A 23,950-nucleotide genomic window follows, 5' to 3' on the forward strand; every position below is an offset into this window, starting at 1 on the left:
CTGATAGGTCTTCTGCTTATCATTACACACGAATTTTTGTGATATTGTCTGTCATCTACACTAGACTGCAGAGTCCAGGAGGTTAGAGGACACAACTCTTGGTGCTCCAGTGTGCCCTAATGCAGTGGACAATGTCAAATACTGTGACTTGCACTAGTTTTTATGGAATAAAGAAAGGAGTTGTAGAAGATGCACCTATCCTCACCTTCTGTGGGTGGTGACAGTTAACAATTAACGTCTGTATCCTTCTCCAGAGGAATGGCCTTGAGTGACAGGAGTCGTTTCATTCAGAGATACCTTAGAGATTACCCAAACCAGCCCCAGGGGAAACCAATAAGCAGTGACTGACCAACACAGGTACTGAATAGTCTGGCCTGCTCCCTTCTGGGTGAGACAACCTCTGTGGTGCAGCTCCTATGAGACCATGCTAAGCTAGGCTTCCCTTGACATCACATCTTTGTCTAGTCCCTTCCTTTACACTATGCCATTCCTCTCAGTGCCCTTATCCTTCTCTGGAGAGCCTGACCTCAATAAATCACTTGCAAAAGAATCTTTGTGTCAGGTTCTGTTTCCAATCAAACCCAACCAAAGACAGGAGTTCAAACTGAACATTTCTTGCCCATCCAAGAAGGAAAGCAAAGTTAGAACCCTGAAATATTATCCACTGGGATAAATCTTTGTATAGAGGCAAGTTAAGAGCTCACTTTTCTCAAAGGGTCCAGAAATTCACAGATGTCTAATTAATGTCAGGGTTCATTAGAGCCTCCATGGTCATTAACACTAACTCCTTCAAATATAAGATTTTCTGGGGCGCCTGGGGGGCTCAGTTGGTTAAGCATCCGACTTCAGCTCACATCATGATCTCACACTTTGTGGCTTCGAGTCCCACATCGGGCTCTGTGCTGACAGGTCACAGCCTGGAGCCTGCTTCGTATTCTGTGTCTCCTCTCTCTGCCTCTTCCCTGCTCATACTCTGTCTCTCTCTCTCAAAAATGAATAAACATTAAAAAAATTCAAATATAAGATTTTATTGAGTAAATAAATGTATTAGCATATATAATGCTTTATTCCTTCCTGGAAATGTATATTCCCTTTACTGTATCACTATATAATAACACATTTCTCAACAGAACTATCCAGGTAGAGAGCATGCTCTATATTTAACAAACAGGAGTTTTGTCTCACTTCTATAGGTGGTTTGCTACTTTCAGAAGATAATTAAAGAGGTGATGGTGGCTACAGAAATGCTCATAATATAATGTTAAAAGAAAAATGACACAAAGCTACACATGGTAAAATCCTAAACAGTAAAACAAATCTGTCTACCTCCCTAGGCATTGAAAAATTAATGAAAGGAAGCATACCAAGGTGTAAAACATTAGCAGGAGAGTTACGAAAGATTTTAATTTTTTTACACTTTTTTTTTTAATCTCAAATAATTTTTAACACAAAGCATGACTGAAATTTATTTTAATGGTTTAAAAAAACCCAAATGGGGCGCCTGGGTGGCTCAGTCGGTTGAGCGTCCGACTTCGGCTCAGGTCATGATCTCACAGCTCGTGAGTTCAAGCCCCGCATCAGGCTCTGGGTTGACAGCTGGGAGCCTGGAGCCTGCTTCGGATTCTGTGTTTCCCTCTCTCTCTGCCCCTAACCCACTCGCATTCGGCCTCTGTCTCTCTCAAAAATAAACATTAAAAAAAAAAATTTAGTAAAAAAACCCAAATGATAACTCAGCAAAAAATCATAGAGAACAATGACACTTTTTCTTCCCCTAAATGAACTCAGTTCAAATGTCTAAGAAGGGGGTCTTCTACTTGTGAAGAAAATGGAGATGTGCCTTCCTCTTTTTCTCCCAATAAGAAATATAAATCTTGCACATTATGTATTAGACAAACATAAGATGAGCCTTACAGGTGACGAAAAGGAGATCACTTAGAGATCTCAGGAAACAAAGAACAAAAAGGTTCTCAGGAAGCAAAGAACATAAAGGTGACTTTCCTGGAGGTTTTTTGCCCCCCATATTTTAAACTTGGAGCTGGAGAAGTTGGTAACCTGGAAATGCCAATGGGTACAGGCGAGGAAAAGTCCCACCAGAAGCAGTTCTCCCTAGACAAAGGACAAGAAAAAGAGCAGCCTACCAAGACAGAAAACAGTCAAGAATGCCACTTCCTGACTTCAGCCAAACACCACACAAATAACCTGTAACCCACTCCTAGTCAAGGTAGCAAAGGCTGAGCACGGAGCCTACAATGAACTCCACCTTCACCAGGCTGTAAGGAAGTGTCTCACCCTCCTGTGTCCAGGCCCCAGTGACGTGCTATTTTAACTGCAGCTAACACACAAAGGCTCAGAGGTAAGCAGAGAAATGTTTAAGACATTCAAGTGTTCAATACTTTTGTATATATAGAATGTGGTGTTTTGTGTACTCATCAGGTGTAAGAGATGTTTAGATTAACAGGTCAGCATCACGTTTCCAATCTAAGATGTGTGAGTGAACACTTGAAAAACACACAAGATTTTACACTGAAATCTTACTAAGTATACAAACAATATGAGCACATTTAAGATAATTTAAGAATGACTATTTTTAACTTTATTAGATTAAGGGAATTGCTTTAAGTAGTTCGGATGGCCTGTTGTAAAATTGGGAACACTCAAAAATGAAATAGAATATATTAAATTTGCACAGTTTGCATGTTTAAAAGAATCTAAGTTTAGAAACAGACTGAAGCACGAACCAAGGGCCCATTAAAAGGGGACTGGATAGATTAAATTGGATAGATTTAGAAATAGAACAAGAAGATCGATAACTTTAGTTAGTAGGCTTTAAAATTTATAACTCAGTTATTAACTTTCATACCAATTTAAATCTTTAAAAAATCTTTTCAGTACATAAAATCTGCCCCTAAGATGTAAAAACCCCTCACACCGACATAAACATTACAAGAACACATGGTATGATTATCATCTCTGGGAAATTCTTGTCAGGTTTCTCTAGGGTTTCATTTTCCATCATGGCTAAAAATCCTGTCAAGTTCCAGTGAGTGGTTCTAAGGACATCTGGATTATCCACTCCTTCAGTAGAGGGTCCGTCCTTATCTAATCTGTTTTCTCCCAGCAGCTGCCATCTTGCCAGTGAGGAACAGATGTTAGACAAACATTTGTTTGAATTAAACTTAATTAGCTACATTTTTCAAGCTCTACTTTAAAATGGCGTCTGCTGGGAGAGTGATCCTGAAGAGGTCTGGTGTTCATGGCACACTTTCAAGTACTAGGATTTTAGATACAGGATTAGCATACTCAGAAGAACCTGAAACCCACCAGCCATATTTACGACATGAGCACCAGTGGTGATGACGTCGAGTAGTACTGGGTCCTGTCCAGGACTCTGTGGCAGTTTGGCAAGAAGGGCTGACAACCGAGAACGTGCTTTTTTTGTATACGGAGGAGGCAAAGCTACGCCATGTTCCCTTTATCCAGTTATGTTTCTGAGGTTCTGGCTGGTCCCTATACTACACTTCTTCATAAACAGCAAGTTTTACCCCCAACTAAATGCCTCAACATAGATCCATATACTGTTTTGACACTCATCACTGGGACACTCTGTGGCACAATTTCAAATATTAGAATTTTAGATACCACACTTCAAAGATGCAAGGGACTTCAAACAACATGAAACCATTAATACATCACAACTCATATTATAGCAAAAAATAATTTAAAATATTGCAAAAGTGGGGGGCATATCCATGAAATCTGGGCTTGTTGAGAATCAGTAATTATTCCAATCCCAGGCCAAAGACTAAAATTAGCATTTATTCTGAGAACTACAATGAAAAGTGACTGAAGAGATTTTTAAATGTTATTTAAATAGGCCATTTTAGAAACCAACACTTACTCAAGGTCTGTACTGACCATATTTTCCTTTCTTTCAAAATTTAATATATATTCTCCCCGATGAGAATGTTATTTAAAAGAACAGTATAACTTACACAAGTTTGCACTCTTACAGATGATTTGCACTGCAAATTAATCCAAGATCCCTAACAAGAGACTGAAAAAATTAATTTATATCCTTTTGAGTTGAATACATTCATCTACTAAGCAAACTCTTCTCCAGTTCCACATTATATAGTACTTTTCTATGGTAACTTCATGTTTATTATACCAGTAACCCACACTTACGATAGTAAATTCATAAATACAATGAAACCGGTATTTCTCAATCTCAGCATTACTGATTTCGGGCTGAATACTCTTTTTGTTGTGGAGGGCTGTATGTATGTGAGGAGGCTTTGCAGCATCCTCAGTGTTATTAGAAGTGACTGGCATTCTTCTAGTGGCAACAGACAAAAATGTCTTCAGATATTGCCAGATGTTCCGGGGAGATCAAAACTGCCCCCGGCTGAGAACCATTAAGTTAAATGAAAAGAAAACAAGGCACCTATTTTTCTAGCAAACTTAGTTTATACCTTTACGATCAATTTTCTATTTCTACATATACAAACACAAGGATAATGGACAATTTTTTAAAAATGATCATATATATTGTTTTGTTACTGCCCCTCTGCAGCATATAATATGTATGCTGTTTCACAAATAAGGCTTCTTCATCATTCTGAATGGCTACATAGCATTCCATTGCTTAGATAGAATACAGTTTATTTGTTCAATTCACTACTTTCCGATACTGAAGTTATTCCCAGTCTTTCTCTCTCACAGACAATAATATGATAAAAGTGCTCATTTTGTTGGTTAAGATATTCTTGGGTAACACTTTCTTTTCCTAAGAATTTTAAAGAATTTTGCGTTTCATTGTCTACTGATATTAAAAGAGGCTGGAGAGAAACAGAAGTCCAGAATGCTTTCTTTTTTGCTTTCTTGGTTGCATGTGCTCTCAGGAAACCTGAAGGATTCTCGTTTTTATCCTGAAGTTGAGAATTTTCTTTTTTTAAAATTATTTCTATTTTTAAATTTACATCCAAGTTAGTTAGCATATAGTGCAATAATGACTTCAGGAGTAGAATCCAGTGACTCATCCCCTACATATAACACCCAGTGCTCATCCCAACAAGTGTCTTCCTCAATGCCCCTGGCCCATTTAGTCTATCCCCCCACCACCGACAACACCTTCAGCGACTCTGTTTGTTTTCTATATTTAAGAGTCTCTTATGTTTCCCCCCTCCCTGTTTTTATATTATTTTTGCTTCTCTTCCCTTATGTTCATCTGTTTTGTATCTTAAAATTACACATGAGTGAAGTCATAGGATATTTGTCTTTCTCTAATTTTGCTTAGCATAATACCCTCTAGTTCCACCCACATAGTTGCAAATAGCAAAACTCCATTCTTTTTGACTGCCCAGTAATACTCCATTGTGTGTATGTATGTATATGTGTGTGTGTGTGTGTGTGTGTGTGTGTGTGTGTGTGTATATATATATATATATATATATATATATATATCTCACATCTTTATCCATTCATCTGTTGATGGACACTTGGGCTTTTTCCATACTTTGGCTGTTGATAGTGTGACTATAAACATTGGGGTGCATGGGCCTCTTTGAAACAGCACACCTGTATTCTTTGGATAGATACCTAGTAGTGCAATTGCTGGTTCATAGGGTAGTTCTATTTTTAATTTTTTGAGGAATCTCCATACTGTTTTCCAGAGTGGCTGCACCAGTTTGCATTCCCACCATTTGTACAAAAGGGTTCCTGTTTCTCTGCATCCTCACCAACATATGCTGTTGCCTGAGGTGTTAATCATTCCAACCGGTGTGAGGTGGTATTTCATTGTGGTTTGTACTTCCCTGATGATGAGTGACGTTGAGCATTTTTTCATGTATCTATTAGCCATCTGTCTTTTGAAAAGTGTCTCTTCATATCTTTTGCCCATTTCTTCACTGGCTTATTTGTTTTTTAGGTGTTGAGTTTGGTAAGTTCTTACAGATTTTGAATACTAACCCTTTCTGTGATATGTCATTTGCAAATATCTTCTCCCATTCTGCTGATTGCCTTTTAGTTTTGCTGATTGTTTCCTTTGCTGTGCAGAAGTTTTTATCCTGATGAGGTCCCAACAGTTCATTTTTGCTTTTGTTTCCCTTGCCTCTGGAGACGTGTTGAGTAAGAAGTTGCTGCGGCCAAGGTCACAGAGGTTTTTGCCTGCTTTCTCCTCTAGGATTTTGATGGCTTCCTGTCTTACATTTAGGTCTTTTATCCATTTTGAGTCTATTTTTGTGTATGGTGTAAGAAAGTGGTCCAGGTTCATTCTTCTGCATGTTGCTGTCCAGTTTTCCCAGCACCACTTGCTGAAGACACTGTCTTTATTCCACTGGATGTTCTTTCCTGCTTTGTCAGAGATTAGTTGGCCATATGTTTGTGGGGTCCATTTCTACATTCTCTATTCTGTTCCATTGATCTAAGTGTCTGTTTTTGTGCCAGTACCATACTGTCTTGATGATTACAGCTTTGTAATATAACTTGAAGTCCAGGATTGTGATGCCTCCAGCTTTGGCTTTCTTCTTCAGGATTGCTTTGGCTATTCGGGGTCTCTTCTGGTTCCACACAAATTTTAGGATTGTTTGTTCTAGCTCTGTGAACAATGTTGGTGTTATTTTGATAGGGATTGTATTAAATATGTAGATTGCTTTGGGTAGTATCAACATTTTAACAATATTTTTCTTCCAATCCATGAGTATGGAATATTTTTTCATTTTTTTGTGCCTTCTTCAATCTCTTTCATAAGCTTTCTATGGTTTTCAGTGTATAGATTTTTCACCTCTTTGGCTAGGTTTATTCCTAGGTATTTTATGGGTTTTGGTGCAATCGTAAATGGGATAGATTCCTTGATTTCTCTTTCTGTTGCTTCATTATTGGTGTATAAAAATGCAACTGATTTCTGTGCATTGATTTTTATATCCTAAGACTTTGCTGAATTCCTGGATCAGTTCTAGAAGTTTTTTGGTGGAAATCTTTTGGGTTTTCTACAAAGAGTATCATGTTGTCTGAGAAGAATGAAAGTTTGACTACCCCCTTGCCAATCTGGATGCCTTTTATTCCTTTGTGTTGCCTGATTTCTGAGACTAGGACTTCCAACACTATGTTGAAAACCAGCAGCGAGAGTGGACATCCCTGTTGTGCTCCTGACCTTAGGGGGAAAGCTCTCAGTTTTTCCCCATTGAGGGTGATATTAGCGGTGGGTCTCTTGTATATGGTTTTTATGATCGTGAGGTATGATCCTTCTATCCCTACCTTATTGAGGGTTTTTAATCAAGAAAGTGTGCTGTATTTTGTCGAATGCTTTCTCTGCATCTATTGGGAGGATCATGTGGTTTTTGTCCTTTCTTTTATTAAAATGATGTATCACATTGATTGATTCGCAGATATTGAACCAGCTGTGCATCCCAGGTATAAATCCCACTTGATCATGGTGAATAATTCTTTTCATGTGTTGTTGAATCTGGTTGGCTTGTTATCTTGTTAATAATTTTTGCATCCATGTTCATAAGGGAATTTGGTCTGTAGTTCGTCTTTTTAGTGGGGTCTTTGGTTTTGGAATCAAGGTAATGCTGGCTTCATAGAACGAATTTGGAACTTTTCCTTCCATTTCTCTTTTTTGGAAAAGCTTCAAAAGAATAGGCAGGCGTTAACTCCTCTTAAAGATGTGGTAAAATTCCCCTGGAAAACCATGGTTTTGGGGAGGTTTTTATTTCCTAATTCAATTCCTTTACTGGTTATGGTCTGTTCAAATTATCTATCTTCCTGTTTCAGTTTTGGTAGTTTTTATGTTTCTAGGAATCTGTCCATTTCTTCCAGATTTCCCAATTCATTGGCATATAATTGCTTATAATATTCTTTTATTATTGTTCGTATTGTTGTTTGTGTTTCTGCAGGGTTGGTTGTGATCTCTCCTCTTTCATTCTTGATTTTATTTACTTGAGTCCTTTGTGTCCCACTTCTACACTGTCTACCACCAAGCCATCAGCCTGCCAACTGGCACCTCCCTCCCAAATTTTATCTCAGATGGGGTTGTGTTGCCAATCCCCTCACTTGAGGGCTCTGCAGCTTGAACTCACTCCGACCCTCTGGGGGAAGGTCTCGCCAAGCAATGGCCAGGTGCCCGCCTGCCCCTGGTAATGTTACACGACCAGGTCTCTGGAGAGGCCCAAAGACTGCAGTCAGGTGCCAGCCCACCCCAGAAAAATTTCGTGCTATCGTGTAGCAGCAGTGGTTCAGGGATTATATTAAATCACAACACCCATCTGGCAGCAGGCTTTTCCATAAACCTACCTTCTTTGTTCTAACACCAGCAAACGTGGCTGTAATCTGGGGTCCGCTGAGACCTTTGCCTTTGGGGAGGCTGCATGGCCTCTACCAAATGTCCTCCCAGCAGGGGAAACTCCTCTCCCCATGTGGCCCAAGGACCCCTTGGACCTCTCTGTCTGCTCCTAGGGATTCGCTCTTTCCACCACAGCACTGCCAGCTATCGAACTGTGGAGTTTCTTACTCTGTGCCCCTGCTTATAGAGTCCTAATGGCAACAAAACCTTCTCCTTTCTCCCCTTCTAGTTCAGTTTCTGCGGGTGTTTCCACTCTTTCTCTCCAGATGCTTTTGGTGGGAAGTGCTTTTCTCGTACTCTCCCCCATCTCCATCCTCTCTCTCCGCAAACAAAAAGCTCCCCACTCTCCACAGCTTCTCTCTCCCCCAGTTCACATCTCCAAGCCTTGTACCTGCTGAGTTCTGTGGCTGAAGTTACGCAGATTGTTGTTAGTCCTCAGATCAAATTTTCTAGGTGTGCAGAATGGTTTGGTGCTGATCTAGCTGCATTTCAGGAACGAAAGAAGCAGAGAATTTCTAGGCTGTGCCACCATATGAAGGTCTTCCAGGGAATTTTTTTTCCTACTTTTTGAATAGTTGCTTTTCCAAAAAAGATCATTTGTATGCTATGTGTGGTGCTCCTCTCTCTCTCCTTTACTACATGGTAAAGACACCATGCTCTTTCATTTTTTCTTGTTCATGATTGACACCAATCGTTCCATGTTTCTACGCTTTGTTCTGAAGTTGTACGTGCAAATTCTCTTTGGTTCTTTGCCCACCTAATCAGAGAGCAGTTTTCCACCACTCTGAGGGCTGGGAAGTGACATTCCAACTCGTTTGCTGAGTCTGTGTGCCAGCAGTGGGAATGCTGGTGGGGAGGTGCACAGAAACTCAATCTATCTGCCGTCTCAGAAGAACTAAACCACGCTCTCTCCTCTGTGGCTGTGTTACACATCCCAGAACAGGGCTACCTGGAGCTAATTGGGACTGTATGCTGTCCCCATTCACAATGGTGGTGAGGAGAGAAACCCTCTGGCCTGAGATCATTTCTGCTTTTGGAATGGAGCTTCCCACTTTTGCTTCAGACAGCTCAGCCCAGGTGTTGTCTCTGTGTCACTGGGAGCCATTCAGCAGCCATTTCCAAATCCTGAAGACATGCAACTATGAACTTTTTCAGTCTGTTAATCTGCACCAAAAAACTGCCCTCTAGCAAGTTTTTCCTGATTACACAGCAGTTGCCAAACTAAAGAGAAATATCCATTTCATTATATTTTTGCCAATCTTGCTTACTAAAATGCTTATTGTTAACACAACTGGGTTTTTGTAAAAATTAAAAATAAAACTATGGAAAAATACAGTTTAATGCATTTCAATGCATTCAAACATTTAAAAAATATTTTTAAAACCCACATGCAATATTCTGAGAGCTTACAAATATCAATGTGTTTACACAAAGCATGTAACATTCTAATCACATATATATCTATACACACACACACACACACACACACACACATATAATTTGAGAGAGAGAGAACAGGGGAGAGGGGCAGAAGGATAAAGAGAGAGAGGATCATAAACAGGCTCCATGATCAGCACAGAGCTCAATGCAGGGCTTGATCCCATGACCCTCGGATCATGACCTGAGCCAAAATCAAGAGTTGGATGCATAGTCATCTGAGCTACCCAGATGCCCGTAAACTGTGTAATATTCTAAACAACAGAAAGTTAAAAGAGTTCTTATTTAATACATGTGTAAAAAGTCCCACAAAGGGCATCTTTGAAAGGCAAACTTTAAAACCAAATATGTAAAACTAGGGGTCATTTAAAAAAGAAAAATAAACCTCAGCATTCCATGACATAGTGTTTAAGGTGGGTAACAATGACTTTATTGTTTATACACAGAGGTTCAGATATTTTTCAAAAAGTAATCTATTTCTCATTGAAATCTAGAAAGCAAGGTGACTACTGTTCTTTCCATGAACACATACAAAAATGAGCACCAACTGGTAGGGTCACCTGACTATATTCATGAGATAATATAAACCAAGAGCTGGAAATAAAACCCAACCAATAATTTTATAACACGTGAAATTCTAATTCAAGGTCTTCCACCTATCCATTTATCTAAAATGTTTTGAGACAGGTCATATGCTATAAAACTCACCCTTCAAAAGTATACAGTTCGGTGGGTTTTAGTATATTCAAAGAGGTTTGCACTATCTCCACCATCTAAATTCACCCTAAAAGCGAACCTGGTACCACTTACCAGGCACTCCTCATTCTCCTCTCCCCTCCCGTACTGGAAACTACCAATCTACATGCTGTGTCTATAGATTTATCTATTCCAGAGATTTCCTATAAATAAAATCATACAATATGTGGCCTTTGTGACAGAATTCTTTCATTTAGTAATGTTTTCAGGTTCATCCATACCATACCATTTCTGTGCTTCATCCCTTTTAATGGATGAATAATATTCCCTCACATAAATACACCCCATTTTATTTATCTGTTCATCAGTTGGTAGATATCTGGATTGCTTCTACTCTCTGAAAAAGTTTTCTGCAAATTTTTAAAAACTTTAATGAAGTGCAGTTTAGTCTTTGTTTGTAGTGTATGCTTTTAAAAATACAAGGTCTTTTAAAAATGGACAAATAATTATAAGGATTTAGAGCACACAAATATTCAATATTAAAGGAGAATTCGAAACAAACTCCAAATAAAAATCTCCAAATCAGTGTGTCTGGGTGGCTCAGTTGGTTGAGGATCTGACTCTTGACTTTGGCTCAGGTCATGATCTCATGGTCAGGAGTTCAAGCCCCGAGTCAGGCTTTGTGCTGACAGCACAAGTCTGCCTGGGATTCTCTCTCTCTCTCTCTCTCTCTCTCTCTCTCTCTGCCCCTCTCCGAGCATGAGCATGGCGTGCTCTCTCTCAAAATAAATAAATAAACTTAAAAAAAAATCTTCAAATCTTCCAGTTTGTCTCACCAGGCTTTGTCTGACCTCAGAGCAGATATCTCTGTGACTGCTACATTAATGACTTTCATTTCTTTATCTGCTAGCTAGAAAATAAAGTTAGATAAACAAGCTCCCAGTTAAAAATCATGTCTCTATATACTGCCTCTTTACACACAAAGGAAGAACAAGGGGAAAAAAAGCATATTTTCCCATAGTTGGCATATGAAATCTAATCAACTTTGGATTTGTTAAGTTCGGCATAAGGTGCCTAAGAATCTCAACTGGCCTCTTTCAAATGTCAAAATCTGAGACAACATTTTTGGACCGAACATACTCCAGAAGAAAGGTGATGTTGCTAGCTACACTTTCTCCTACTGCTGTGATAATGCTGTCTCCAGCCTTCACCTCCCCGCCTTTTGTCTTATAGGGTGATCATGGTTTTGTATATTGGGAAAGGCAATGGATTTATGAGAAGGCACTTGGAATTAGGACTTTGGAAAAGGGCCCTTGCCTTATGCACTGTGCAAATCCAGGAAGGTGCCATTCCCATTGCAGTCCATGCTATTTGTCCAATTGCATAAGATTATCTTTGGGCTTTTAACTTGTGTTTCCCAAGGTATGGGGTACACTTAAAAGGAAACAGATTCAAGAACCCAGGTTCCTAAATGTCTTAGCCTCAAACATTCTTTCAAATTTTCTATGACTACAAGCAGCACAACTATACGGAGTTGGGGTTTAAAATCAAGAGCAGTGGCTTTGGATGCAAAAGATCAGAATTTCAATCCTGACCAGCCAAATGCCAGTTGTGTGTTCTTGGTCATGTTCTTACCTTCCCTGAGATACAAGGTTCTCATCCATAAAATAAGAATGAAAGACTCACAGAATTGCTAACGGGATTAATGAAGGCAACACAGGTAAAGTTCCTAGCAGACAGTAAGCAGTAAATCAATGTGAAGTCTTCTGACGTCAAAGTGATGCATCCCAAAACCCATCAGATTTAGACTACAGACCTATGCTGTTCAATATGGTAGCCACCAGCAACAAGTGGCCATGAATTAACTGAAATTAAGCAGACTTTAAAATTCAGTTCACAGTGGTCAAAAGTCACCTGTGGCTAGCAGCTACATATCGGATAGAGTCAATACTTATCACTGCCCTCAGTGAAGAAAGTTCTTTTGGGCAGGGATGCCACAGAAGTGATAGGATTATCAGAAGTCCAGAAGTCTAAATTTTTGCCACTAACTATGTAACATGACCAGAACAACTTTTATCTCATTATGTTACTAACTCCTCAATGGTAAAAAGGAATAATGCCTCTGCAGCAACGTTGTGGGCGGCAGGTGCACTGAAATGACTTTTTTCTTACTTTCTTATCATCTTTCCAGGGCCCCAAGATTAAATTATGTGCAACAATGTCTAACAAGGACCACTTTGAAGATGACTCAATAGCTACAGCTCTTTGTGAGCTCAATATTCATAGCCATGATTTGATATTCCAACACACCCCTATGTAGTCAAGAACAGCATATGTTCAATAGCACACCAAGCTACCTGCAGGCAATTTTTGTGGCGATGAAAAGACACAAATTAGCATAACTGAGTAAGTTTTCAATGGCAAACGGCCTTTCGTAGACTACTAACTTCTCCCCAGATTTAAAATGGAAAGATCAGAGATCCTATTTCCTACTTACTCATTGGTTTCACTTTAATGTCTAAGTCTGCCTTTCCCCAGTTTGGAAACCATAATCTGTTGCTGTCAGTTTTGGAGAAATATTATATTTTTTAATTTATCTAGCTAAATAGACTTTATCTGTTTATTTTTTCCATAAAAGAGCAAATAATAAATATTTTATGGTCGTAAAATCTCTGTCACAACTAGCTAACCTCTGTTGCTGCAGCATGACATGAACCACTGACGACAGAAGCATAAAAAGGCAGAGCTGTGTGCCAATAAAACTCTAGTCACTCAAATAGCTGCTTAGATCTTAATTTGCCAACTCCAGATCTAGAAGGATATTTAAGAACATCTACTTGAAGAACATATCCATAGAAGACTATCTTCTCACATACCCTTCCTTGTTCTTCCCAACGTTTTTTTTTTTAACCACTATTATCTGTTTTCCATTTATTTTAATTTTTCGAACATAGGTTGCATCCTGCAAATGATCACGGGCTTTTCTTTTTTTTTTTTTTTAATTTTTTTTTTAACGTTTATTTATTTTTGAGACAGAGAGAGACAGAGCATGAACGGGGGAGGGGCAGAGAGAGAGGGAGGCACAGAATCAGAAGCAGGCTTCCAGGCTCTGAGCCATCAGCCCAGAGCCCGACGCGGGGCTCGAACTCGCGGACCGTGAAATCGTGACCTGAGCTGAAGTCGGACGCTTAACCGACTGAGCCACCCAGGCACCCCTGATCACGGGCTTTTAAATGTTTAATTTAGAAATGTCAAAACATAAATTTTTCTTCCCACTTTTATTAAGATCTTGAATAAAAAAATATATAATTCTTTAGGATGACTTCTTTCCCTTTCAGACCACAAACTGAGGGGGATTAGTTCATAAAAGAACTAATTAAAAATGACTCACAGATCCAACCAGGCCATTTAAAGTTTCCTGGCAATGTTACTAATTTACAAATTGAATTACAACTTAAATACAAAAGCAAAACTGAGCTAATTGCCACAACGTCGTTATTTCTTAGACAGACGTTACTGTTCAAGACAAATCAATTAAGGTCAAATATTTAGATGACTCAAGTAACATCTATAAACAAAAACTTAGTAACTTGTATGCACAGGTGAAAATGTCATTCAAAGAAATGGTAAGAAATTACTAGAACAGAATCATGAAATTCTAGAGTTGGAAGCATCCTTACGGAATAATTTGTTCAGCCTCATTGCTTTATGGTTGATGAGCATGGTTGTCTTCTGTTATTTTTCCTTCCCTGAATACACTCTTCTTATTGGAGCTCTAGTTTTCCTTATGGAGCTACTCCTCCCTCCCAGCTCTGGCAGTTTGGGTCAGGCTGGCATCATCCTTAGGCCAACAAGGTAGGTATTTAATCCAGATTCGTCAGAGGATTCATCATACAGGATTCATCAGAGTCCTGTAAACTCCTGGCCAGAAGACTGGCCCACGGATTGTTTCGTGGCCAAAACAGTTGGTCATCTCAATTCTGGAATGTCTCTTACAATTACCAAGAGAGAGTAGCTCCCCTCCTTCCTTCCTCTTCCCTCCCTCAAGCTTTCTCTCTCTGTCTCCTCTCTCTCTCTGTCTCCCCCTACTTCCTTTCATTCTCTCTTTCTCATCTCCTCTTTCTCTCTTTCTCTTTCAGGGATGCTAAACCTGAGAACATGTTCTAGGCATGAACAGCAGCCATTCTGCCAGTTTGTGGAAATGGCCTGCCTGGAACGAAAGCAACATGGACACAAGCTGGTCTGAGATGCAGAGTCCAAGTTCTGAGGGTTTGAATCTCTGGATCCAGGCTTAAGTGAAACTGGAACCCCTGTCTTTTATAATCAAAAGAACAAAACAGTTCTCCCCTGTTTTTCTTAAGTCTGAGTTGGGTTTTTGTCATTACAAGAGACTGGACAAATATCACTGGTTAATCAACTCAAAGAAAGTGAATGTTGCTAAGTGGGAGGGGTCAGGACTTTAATCACCTCTAAATCTGATGTTTGTTCCAGGAGAAGGATGAATAGAGTAACAAAATCTTTAAAATCTCATGTGCAAAGCATTTCAGGTAAAAAGTGTATACTACTCTGTAAACTTCTTGCGTAGTGAGTACTATGATTGGACTGTCACCTCCTTTAATGGATATTCTTGCTTAGAATAGCTTAAAACATACTGCTCTGGGAGGGGGGGTGTGTGTGGGTGGCTCAATCAGTTGAGCATCTGACTCTTGATTGCAGCTCAGGTCATGATCTCAGGGTCGTGAGATAGAGCCCTGCATTGGGCTTCGTGCTGACTGTGGAGCCTGATTAAGATTCTCTTTTCCTCTACCCCTCTCCCCTGCTCACACACACTCTCTCTCTCCCTAAAAAAAAAAATTACTGATCTGATTTAAAGGAAATTACTGTTCATACTTATATATAGATCTGGAAACAGACTTCAAAGGGATGCTGGAAGGTCAGAAATATAGGGAATGCTGGTGTAGATAACATATGGAAGATTTTAGATACACTACCAACACCAACTGTCCCTAATTCTATCCTGTGTCATCAGTCACAATAGCTGGGTCAACACACACATACCAGTGATTCATTCCAGAAATATTTATGGAAACTATGCTGAGGTCTGCCCCAAGATATTATGTGAATGACATAAACTCAAACTTCGAACTTCCAAGAGGGAAAAAAGAACTTAATTCTGACAAAAAAAAAAAAAAAAAAGGAAAAAAACACTTATTTGAAAATAAAGGACTATTTGCTTACTATTAACCCTGTTAGAAACTGACCACATGAATGACTTCATTCCTTTATCTCCTCCTCCAAATTGGCTTCATATGAAACAACAGTAAATATAGCTATGTGAACATAAGCTTTTACAAAGGGCAAAAAATTTAAATATGCTGATTTTTGTCTAGTTGACAATGTATATGTTATTTCTTTTACCTGCTAACTAGTTATTAAGCGATCAAAAGCCAAACCACATTTAAAAAGACATTGGTAATATTTTTCATTCATTGCATAACAATTTAAAAAGACTGTAAGACTGATCCATTCAATGTTTTTTTTTCTCCGTGGCAAATATGGAGCTATAAAAAAAATGACATTTTAACTGCTGTCCATATGTGAGATTTATGAGAACAATGTAAACTGACCAAACAAACAAAAGTCTGGTCTGCTAAACATTCATACATGAAGAGAAAGACCTTCAATGCTGGCAACTGAACCTCATTAAATAGGATGAGTTTACACCTATATTTCCTTCAGTGCTATGCAGACTGAAGTCACATTTTAACCTGTTAGACACTGTAACACTTACCTGGGCTTATAATTTTTATTCTTTCATTGCACATTCTGCTAACAGAAATGGTCGTTGATAAAGGTGAGTGAAACTGAAATAATCCTGGAACACTCCAAATTTTCTAATTTTGGATTCTTATCTAAGACATAAAATTGAGGGATGAAATTGACTAACACAAGAAATACACAGCTCTTACAGCTTACAAAACATAGGATTTTATTTAAATTTGTGTACAGATAAGAATTTACTAAAATTTCAACAAAGACCTAATTCAAATCCTTTCCCACCACAAAAACAGGCATTATGAAAAAAAAGCCAGATTCTCTCAATTACATTTTCCCAGCTGGTAGATTCTGGAGGGAAAAAGGAGGGGAGGAAAGATACCAACACAACATAATTTGATCTTGAGTGCTGTCTCTTCTTGAAATGACTTAATTATGGAGATTTCCATAAGAATCAGCATTCTTCGGTATTGACGTTGAAATAGAAGCTTCTATTCCAAAATCACAAATAAGGCTTCTGGCGTTATTTTTAGTGTGAGGTACACAGTATATTCACTATTAAGGCAAATGGTAGAATACATGTGTGGGATATTAATGTTGATCTTCCACTGTAAAACAACGTGTTTTGGAACATTCATGGACTTTCTAAGTGCGTTGGAATTAGAAACTTGTAAAAGCTGTTGCAGTGTATAACAGTTTTGAATGTCTTCGCTGTGCCTTTTTGAAAGTTAAGCTGTTAAATGTAATCTTGTTTGACTTTTTAGAGCATGTGAATTTTTTATTATTAAAAATCGTAGAATTGGTCTGATCTCAAATTCTGTATATACACACACTGCTTGGCCAAACAGACTGCTCCCCTAAAGTCAGCAACAAGCAATGCTTACTGAGCAGGTTCACAGTGACCGAAAAGTATGAGAACAGAACATGGAAGACTGTAAGCGACATCAGATTATTGAGGTGGGCTAGCGATCTTATTCAAGAAAATGCAGATTTAAGATTTTTCACAGAGTGATTATGGCTCATCCCCTCACCCATTTCCCCCCCAATTGGATGACCGTTTTCTTCATAGTGATGAATCATTCCTTTTTATGAGACAATGGCCTTCTTCCTCCAAGGGTCAGGACGAAGCTGTCACTTCTTAGCCACGCTGGCCACAGACTTCTTGGCGGCATCCTCCAGGTCCACAGCTGAAGTAATGGGGAGTCCACTGTTACTGAGGATGTTTTGGGCCTCGTGGACATTGGTTCCTAGAAGGTGGGCAGGGGGGTATGGACAGTCACTGAAATGAAACTGGAGGTGGGGCCCTGGAAAGTTTCGTACAACCTGAAATTGTGCGAGACCCAGGTCTCACCAATTACAGCTCAGGTTCAGCTTTTTTATGATTCAGATTTGGCTATTTAGATGTATCCACCAGAAAAATTTACTTTTTTCCTTTTTTTCACCTCAAATGTCTGGCATTATAAGACATATATATATATATATATATATATATATATATATATATACACACACACACACACACACACACACACACGTATATATACACATACATATATACGTGTATATATACATATATATGTGTATATATATACATATATGTGTATATATACACGTATATATGTATATATATAAGATATAAATAAGAATACATATAAATATATGTACACTTATACACACACTTATACAATATAAATTATATAAACTTACTTAAATACAAATAAAATATATAAATATAAATAAATAACATACATAAAATATTACATAAAAATATACTACCTATTTTTTTTCTGGCATTTAAAAAATGCAGATAATGACATTCTTATAAGACTGTGAACGAAGAGAGATTAACAACTACTTAGTCCACTGATTCGAAAAAAGAAAATCTTATGAAACCGATGTGCCCCTTGCTTGAACAACCTGAATATGGAATCTAAAGAAAAAGCTATGTGTCCAGTATGAGTGAGAGAACGGCGAATCGATGGGTTGGTAGCCACAGAATACTGAAAGCAACAAGTGAAGATGCACAGGACTGATGTGAACTAGCTTTTCACCAGGAAATGAAGTAAATATATGTTCTAATCGACATCACTCACAGGGAAGATGACGTGGCAAGATCTCTAACAAGTGGTGGTCTGGCTAATAAGCAAGATGAAAGACTGGAATTGCCTGAGACTAATGGACATTTTTTTTTTTTTACTGATAAAAGCAGACATTTCAGCTGATAATCCACAGTCGAGTGGATTCAACGTGGTTTTGGCCCATACTAGAAGGCAACTGTCTTAAAGATCTCATGAAACTAAAGTTCTGAGGGTCTGCCCACCTATGGCCATGAATCCACCGCTTTGGAAACAATGATAGTTATTCAACACACGTGTTCTCGCTTCCTCCTTGCTCCGTATGACAAAAAGGGCAGAGGGCCCCAAAAAGAGTACTGCAGCCTGTGATGGTGTATCTTTGTCTCCCATTCCCGGTGGATCTGTAGCACTTGTGGGCCAAGCTACCCCACCCAGAAGTGTGCTTCTTCGACTTGACTATTTAGGAAGCAAACTGCTCTTCTGTTCTTGCAGAGTGAACAAGCCCCTAGGAGAAATGTGGTAACATTTAAGAGTCTAATGAAATACCTCATCTTACATCATTTCCTGTGCTTTTATCTAGTTAGCAAGGCAGAGCCTATTTATATACAAAGACCTTGAAATATAGGCCTTGGAGGACCTAAGAGTACAAATAAAAAGGAAGCACTTGGTCAGCATGTTTCATACAAACAGGCAAATGCCGAGTTCAAGAGGAACATTTGCGCTAACAAGGTGATGTAGTGTGGATTCCCTGGGAGCCGGGGGCCACCACACCTGTGGTGAAATGAACACTTGGCATTGCATCTTTAGTTCAAGGCTAACTCACTGCTCTTTTCCACAGGAAATCTGTTAAATATCCTCTTTGGGAAACAAAATTCAAAAGGTAAGGAAGCTGTTTCCTGGGTGGCTCAGTTGGTTAAGCCTTGGTCCAACTCTTCACTTTGGCTTAAGTCATGATCTCACAGTTTGTGAGATTGAGCCCAGAGAAGGGCTCCTTGCTGACGGTGAGGAGAGATTCTCTCTCTCTCTCTCCCTCTCTCTCTCTCTCTCTCTGCCCCTTCTTGGGCTCCCTCTCTCTCTCAAAATAAACAAACAAACAAACAAACAAAAATCCCTAGCTTCTCACCCTGGCTCTGTTGTAGATTAGTTGCACAGTTTTAGGTAAATTATGTAACACCTTTGAGCCTCAACTTCTTAATCCCCAGACGTAACATTATGATCGTCTTCCTCATAACTAATACACATGCCAGACATAATGCTAAGTGACTTCCACACAGTATATGAAATCTTTATGACGACGATGCCTAGATCTTACTGTCCCTATTTCACAGATGAGGCAAGAGAGGCACAGAGAGGTTAAAGAAGTTTTCTACAGTCACAGACTGTATGTGGCAGTGATGGGAACCTGAACTCTGTTCTAATAATACAACCTGAATGTTCTAACCAGAATTTCGCTGGTTGGTTTCCTTGTTTATAAAATGAGGATAATAATGCTGACAGCATGGGTTGTGAGGAGGAGCAAATGAAATAACACATGTGAAAGGATTTTGTAAATGTCTAGGAATCTGTGGCCGACTTAAGCTCGCCATCAACCAGTCACGCTCCTCTTCTGCCCAACCAGGAACTACATTTCCCAGGTCTCCCTTGCATGTATGTGGGGTCATGTGACTGAGTTCTGGCCAAGAGTGTGTGAGCGCCATGAAATACGTGCCCATAAAAATTGCCCTTGTGAGCTCCTGCACTCGGTTTTTTCCCTGTGTACCTTCTGGAATGTCACCAGCCAAGACAACTCTGAAAATCCCATATTCTGGACATGGCAATGCCTCCTTCAGCATGGATACCAGAATAATTCTGTAGAGCAGAGCACCCTACTCATGCACCCTTTCAGACTTCATATTAATGAGAAAGAACTTTCTATTACATTAAGAATCACATTTCAACATTTACCTGTTATAGGAGCCGGTGTTACTTTGACTGACACATTACTTTGTAAGGGTGGTAGGCAGCTTCCAAAATGGCTCTCTGTGGCCAGTTCCTACTTCCTGGTGTCCACGCCCCTGTGTAACCCCTTTGGCTATTGGTAGAACCAGCAACTTGCTTCTAATGACTAAGAAGAGCAAGAGTGACAGAATGTCATCTCTGAGACTAAGTTCCAAAATCCCAGGACTTCTTCCTTGTTCCTTCTGACTCTGTTCACTCTGATGCAGCACATTGCCATACTGTGGACTGCCCTATGGAGAAATCCACGAGGCAAGGAATTCAGGGCTGCCTCCAGCCAAAAGCCGAGGAGCAACTGAAGCCTTCAGCCTGACAGCTCATGGGGAACTATATCCTGCCAACAATGATGTATTTGGAAGCGATCCTTTCCCAGTCGAGCCTTGATATGGCCCTATCCCTGGCTGACACTTTGACTGCAGCTTTGAGACCTTAAACCAAAGGACCCAACTAAGCCACACTCATATTCTCTACCACAGAACACGGAGATCAACAACGTTCCCTGTGTTAAAGGCAATTTGTTACACACTAGTTACCTAATGCAGATGTAAAGATTTATTATTTCATTAATCCAACCTCAGTGTTCATTTTGATACATATGGTAGAAGTTTCCGACAAGGTCCCAGAGGTTGAAAAGTAGAACAGAGGATCAGACGATGGCAGGTGTTGAATATTAGGCTAAGGAATTCTGACATTAATCCGTAAGTAGGGCTTTCATGGAATAATGACACAGTGTGCAGCAAAGTCCTGACTGACACAGAATGGAACTGGTCTTTGGACCAGAAGGTCAATGAAAGTTAAATATGTAAACCTCTATCTCCTTCAACAGAGACACAGAGTTCTCTGCCTACCTGTCCTCTAATCTACCAGGGAAGAAATCTAAATTTGGGTCAGAAAGGCTCTTCTCCTTCTTTCCTTTCTCTTTAGAACAGCCTCCACACAGACAGCTTCCAAGAACCCCACGCATCAAGAGGCAGATTCATCTCCCTGAACATTCCACATCTCTGACTACCTTCCTTTGGTGACAGAGTCCTCCTGTGAACACAGATCTTAGCCAAGCCTGTCAAGTTCTCTCTGAAGAACTGAACCTGTAGGAGAATTAGCAGCATCAACAGGAGTGGTAACAGTAACAAAAGCATTAACAGCAACTTAGCAGGTGTCCTGCAATGTTCATTTCTATTAGTTCATTTGCTACTCAATAGCATCCCTGAGAGAGCTACCATTATTATCTCCTTTTACAGAAGGGAGGACTGTGGCACAGGTAAGTTAAAGGCTAAAGTCTAGCTAGCATGGCTAGGAATAGTTAGGAAGTAGTTGAATGAAAACTGAACTTGATCTCTCACTGGTCTGAATGATTCCTGGAACTAATGCTTGAAACATCCATGCTGAACCATGAATGACAACCTTTATAAATAGAGGATATCGTCATAATCACATTGACAATAATAAAAAAAAATAATCTGTTTTCCAGTCTTCCCACATTACTTTGAGCCTTTGAACTTGTGAATTTGGTGGTTCTAAAAGACCTGGTGAGTCAGGTCTTTATAAATGAGTGCTTTTTATTCATTTATTTATTTCTTGGTCAAGAGCACTGAGGCCTGGTGATTGGCAGGATGAGGTCTCAAAATCCTTTGGTCTTCCCACTCTACTTTGATTTCCTGGTGACTCCTGTTTGAGGAGTCAAATTTACAATTTAAAATTTGTGGCACTTTTGCACGCATGAGATCGTCTAAACTTCAATGATACTATAAATTATTTGAGAGCAAGGATCAGGTACAAGTAGGGTGTCTGCTTTCTCCAGCCTCCCTGCCTGGCTACACCGACCCTACCAACTGTCCCCTTCTTGAGGAGGGACCACATGGTGATCTTCGTCCCAAGGCAGACATGGACTGTTCCCAAGATGGCTGCACCTGACCCAAGGGTGGTGCAAATACAGATGATGGCCATTAGCCTGTGCAGTCAGGTTTGCTCTGCTGAGAATCTGAATGGGTAGCACACACGAAATGGGAAACAGTAGCATGAAAAGGACTTAATCAGCCGTTAGTAAGCAGGTGAGACAGAGGCAGCGCAAACATGCAGAGAGGGGTGGAGTCAAGTGCACAGGCTGCTGGAGTGCTGCTCCTGAGGTTGGCCTCCACGCCACATCCTCCTCCTCCTGGGGGCCAGCTTCATTATGGCTGCTGTCCATTCTGAGAACTGTTTATTCAGTTTTACCTGAGTTCTTTTCCATAGCTACAGACTGGCTGTGGACCGTTTTAGGGTTCTGAGACTACTGGAACAAGTCACTCTTCCTTGCAACCAAGAAACCTAACTAAACCAGTTCCTGAATTAACATCTTCTTCAGGACTTAACTGAGCATCAGGTATTCCCAAAGGTGGAAAACGACTGATTTAGAAATCCGTGAACCCGCAGACATGCTGGACCTTTGGCCTCGAGTCCTCCAACCAGAACTCTTGTCTTCTGCTTGGCCAACACCCAAACGTTCATGAGATATTGTTTAAATGGCATTTCCTGGGCGCCTGGGTGGCTCAGTCAGTTGAGCATCTGACTTTTGGTTGTGGCTCGGGTCATTATCTCATGGTTTCATGAGTTCGAGCTTCACACTGGGCTCTGTGCTGACATTGCAGAGCCTGCTTGGGATTTTCTCCCCCTCTCCCTGCCCCTTCGCGTCTTGTGCTGTCTCTCTCTCTCTCTCAAAATAATAAATTAATTGAAATAAAAATAAATGGCATGTCTTTGGGGATGCCTCCCTTGTCACTACTCCCCCAGCCCCTAAACTAGAGCAGGATTTGTAAATGAGCTTCCATCCCACCTTGTACTTCCGGAATCACAGCACTATTGGGACTGCTCACTGACGCTTCTCTCGCCCCCACCAAACACAAGCTTCATCTAGGCTGACATTCTGTCAGGCCGGCCCACCAGGATCTCTGCACTCAGTGCAGTTTCCATGACACAACCTGGGCTTGCTGATGGGCTGAATGGCGGTGGATGGACTCACACATACCAAGTGTGCTTGAGTTGGTGAGGTGTGGGAGATTTTCTGATCACCTTGCTGGCCCGACACCCCCAAATAACCCATTTTTTTAATAGCACTGAAACAGAAGCCCCAAACAACCTGAGGGAAATTAGGAGTGACTGTTCCTGAGTTTTCTCGGGTTCTCCAGGGGCTTTTGTGGTGGCCTCTTTCTCTAAGAAGGGCTGAACAGCAGCTGGCTCTATGTGGTGCTCTAGAAGACTCCAAGCTGCCACCACTCCTCTGTCCCTCCTGGCCAGGAAGGCCTTCCTCAAGGTTAACAACCAGGGGGTGGGGCCGGAAGAGACTGGGTAGAGCAGAGCCTAGGAAAATGGGCCCTTCTCTCCTTCCAGCTGCTCTTGCAGGGCCATAGCAAAATGCCTAATTGCTTCACAATTCCAGGATCCATTAAAGTGAATTTTAATTATGCTTCCAGTTACACTTTAATTACAGCCTTAATTATTAAGCACAGGCTAGGCATACTCAGAACCCCAGCATGAAACAGGGAGAGGGAGAGGAAGTAGAAGAGAAGAGAAAAAGGAGAGAGGAGAGGGGCGGGGAGGAGGGGGGAAGGAAAAGGGCTTGGTTCTGGGGGGCAGAGGGAGGAAGGAAGGGGGGGGG

At 40.3% G+C, this 23,950-nt stretch overlaps 1 protein-coding gene across 11 annotated transcripts in view; it reads right to left on the reverse strand.

The window, feature by feature from the left end:
- SUCLG2 (succinate-CoA ligase GDP-forming subunit beta) overlaps positions 1-23,950 on the reverse strand; it is a 326,281-nt gene that overhangs the window by 35,215 nt on the left and 267,116 nt on the right. For 10 of the 11 annotated variants that reach the window (XM_049642688.1, XM_049642692.1, XM_049642687.1 and 7 more), the window contains one exon: positions 16,706-17,496. The exons of the other annotated variant lie outside the window; for it this stretch is intronic. In XM_049642688.1, the coding sequence (XP_049498645.1) occupies positions 17,381-17,496 (116 nt within the window). In that variant the 3' untranslated portion in view covers positions 16,706-17,380. Of the gene's footprint in view, positions 1-16,705; positions 17,497-23,950 lie in introns of those variants that run through there. 11 annotated transcript variants of the gene reach the window in all.

The sequence above is a fragment of the Panthera uncia genome, chromosome A2, assembly GCF_023721935.1.
Source record: "Panthera uncia isolate 11264 chromosome A2, Puncia_PCG_1.0, whole genome shotgun sequence".
Classification (NCBI taxonomy): Eukaryota; Metazoa; Chordata; class Mammalia; order Carnivora; family Felidae; genus Panthera; species Panthera uncia.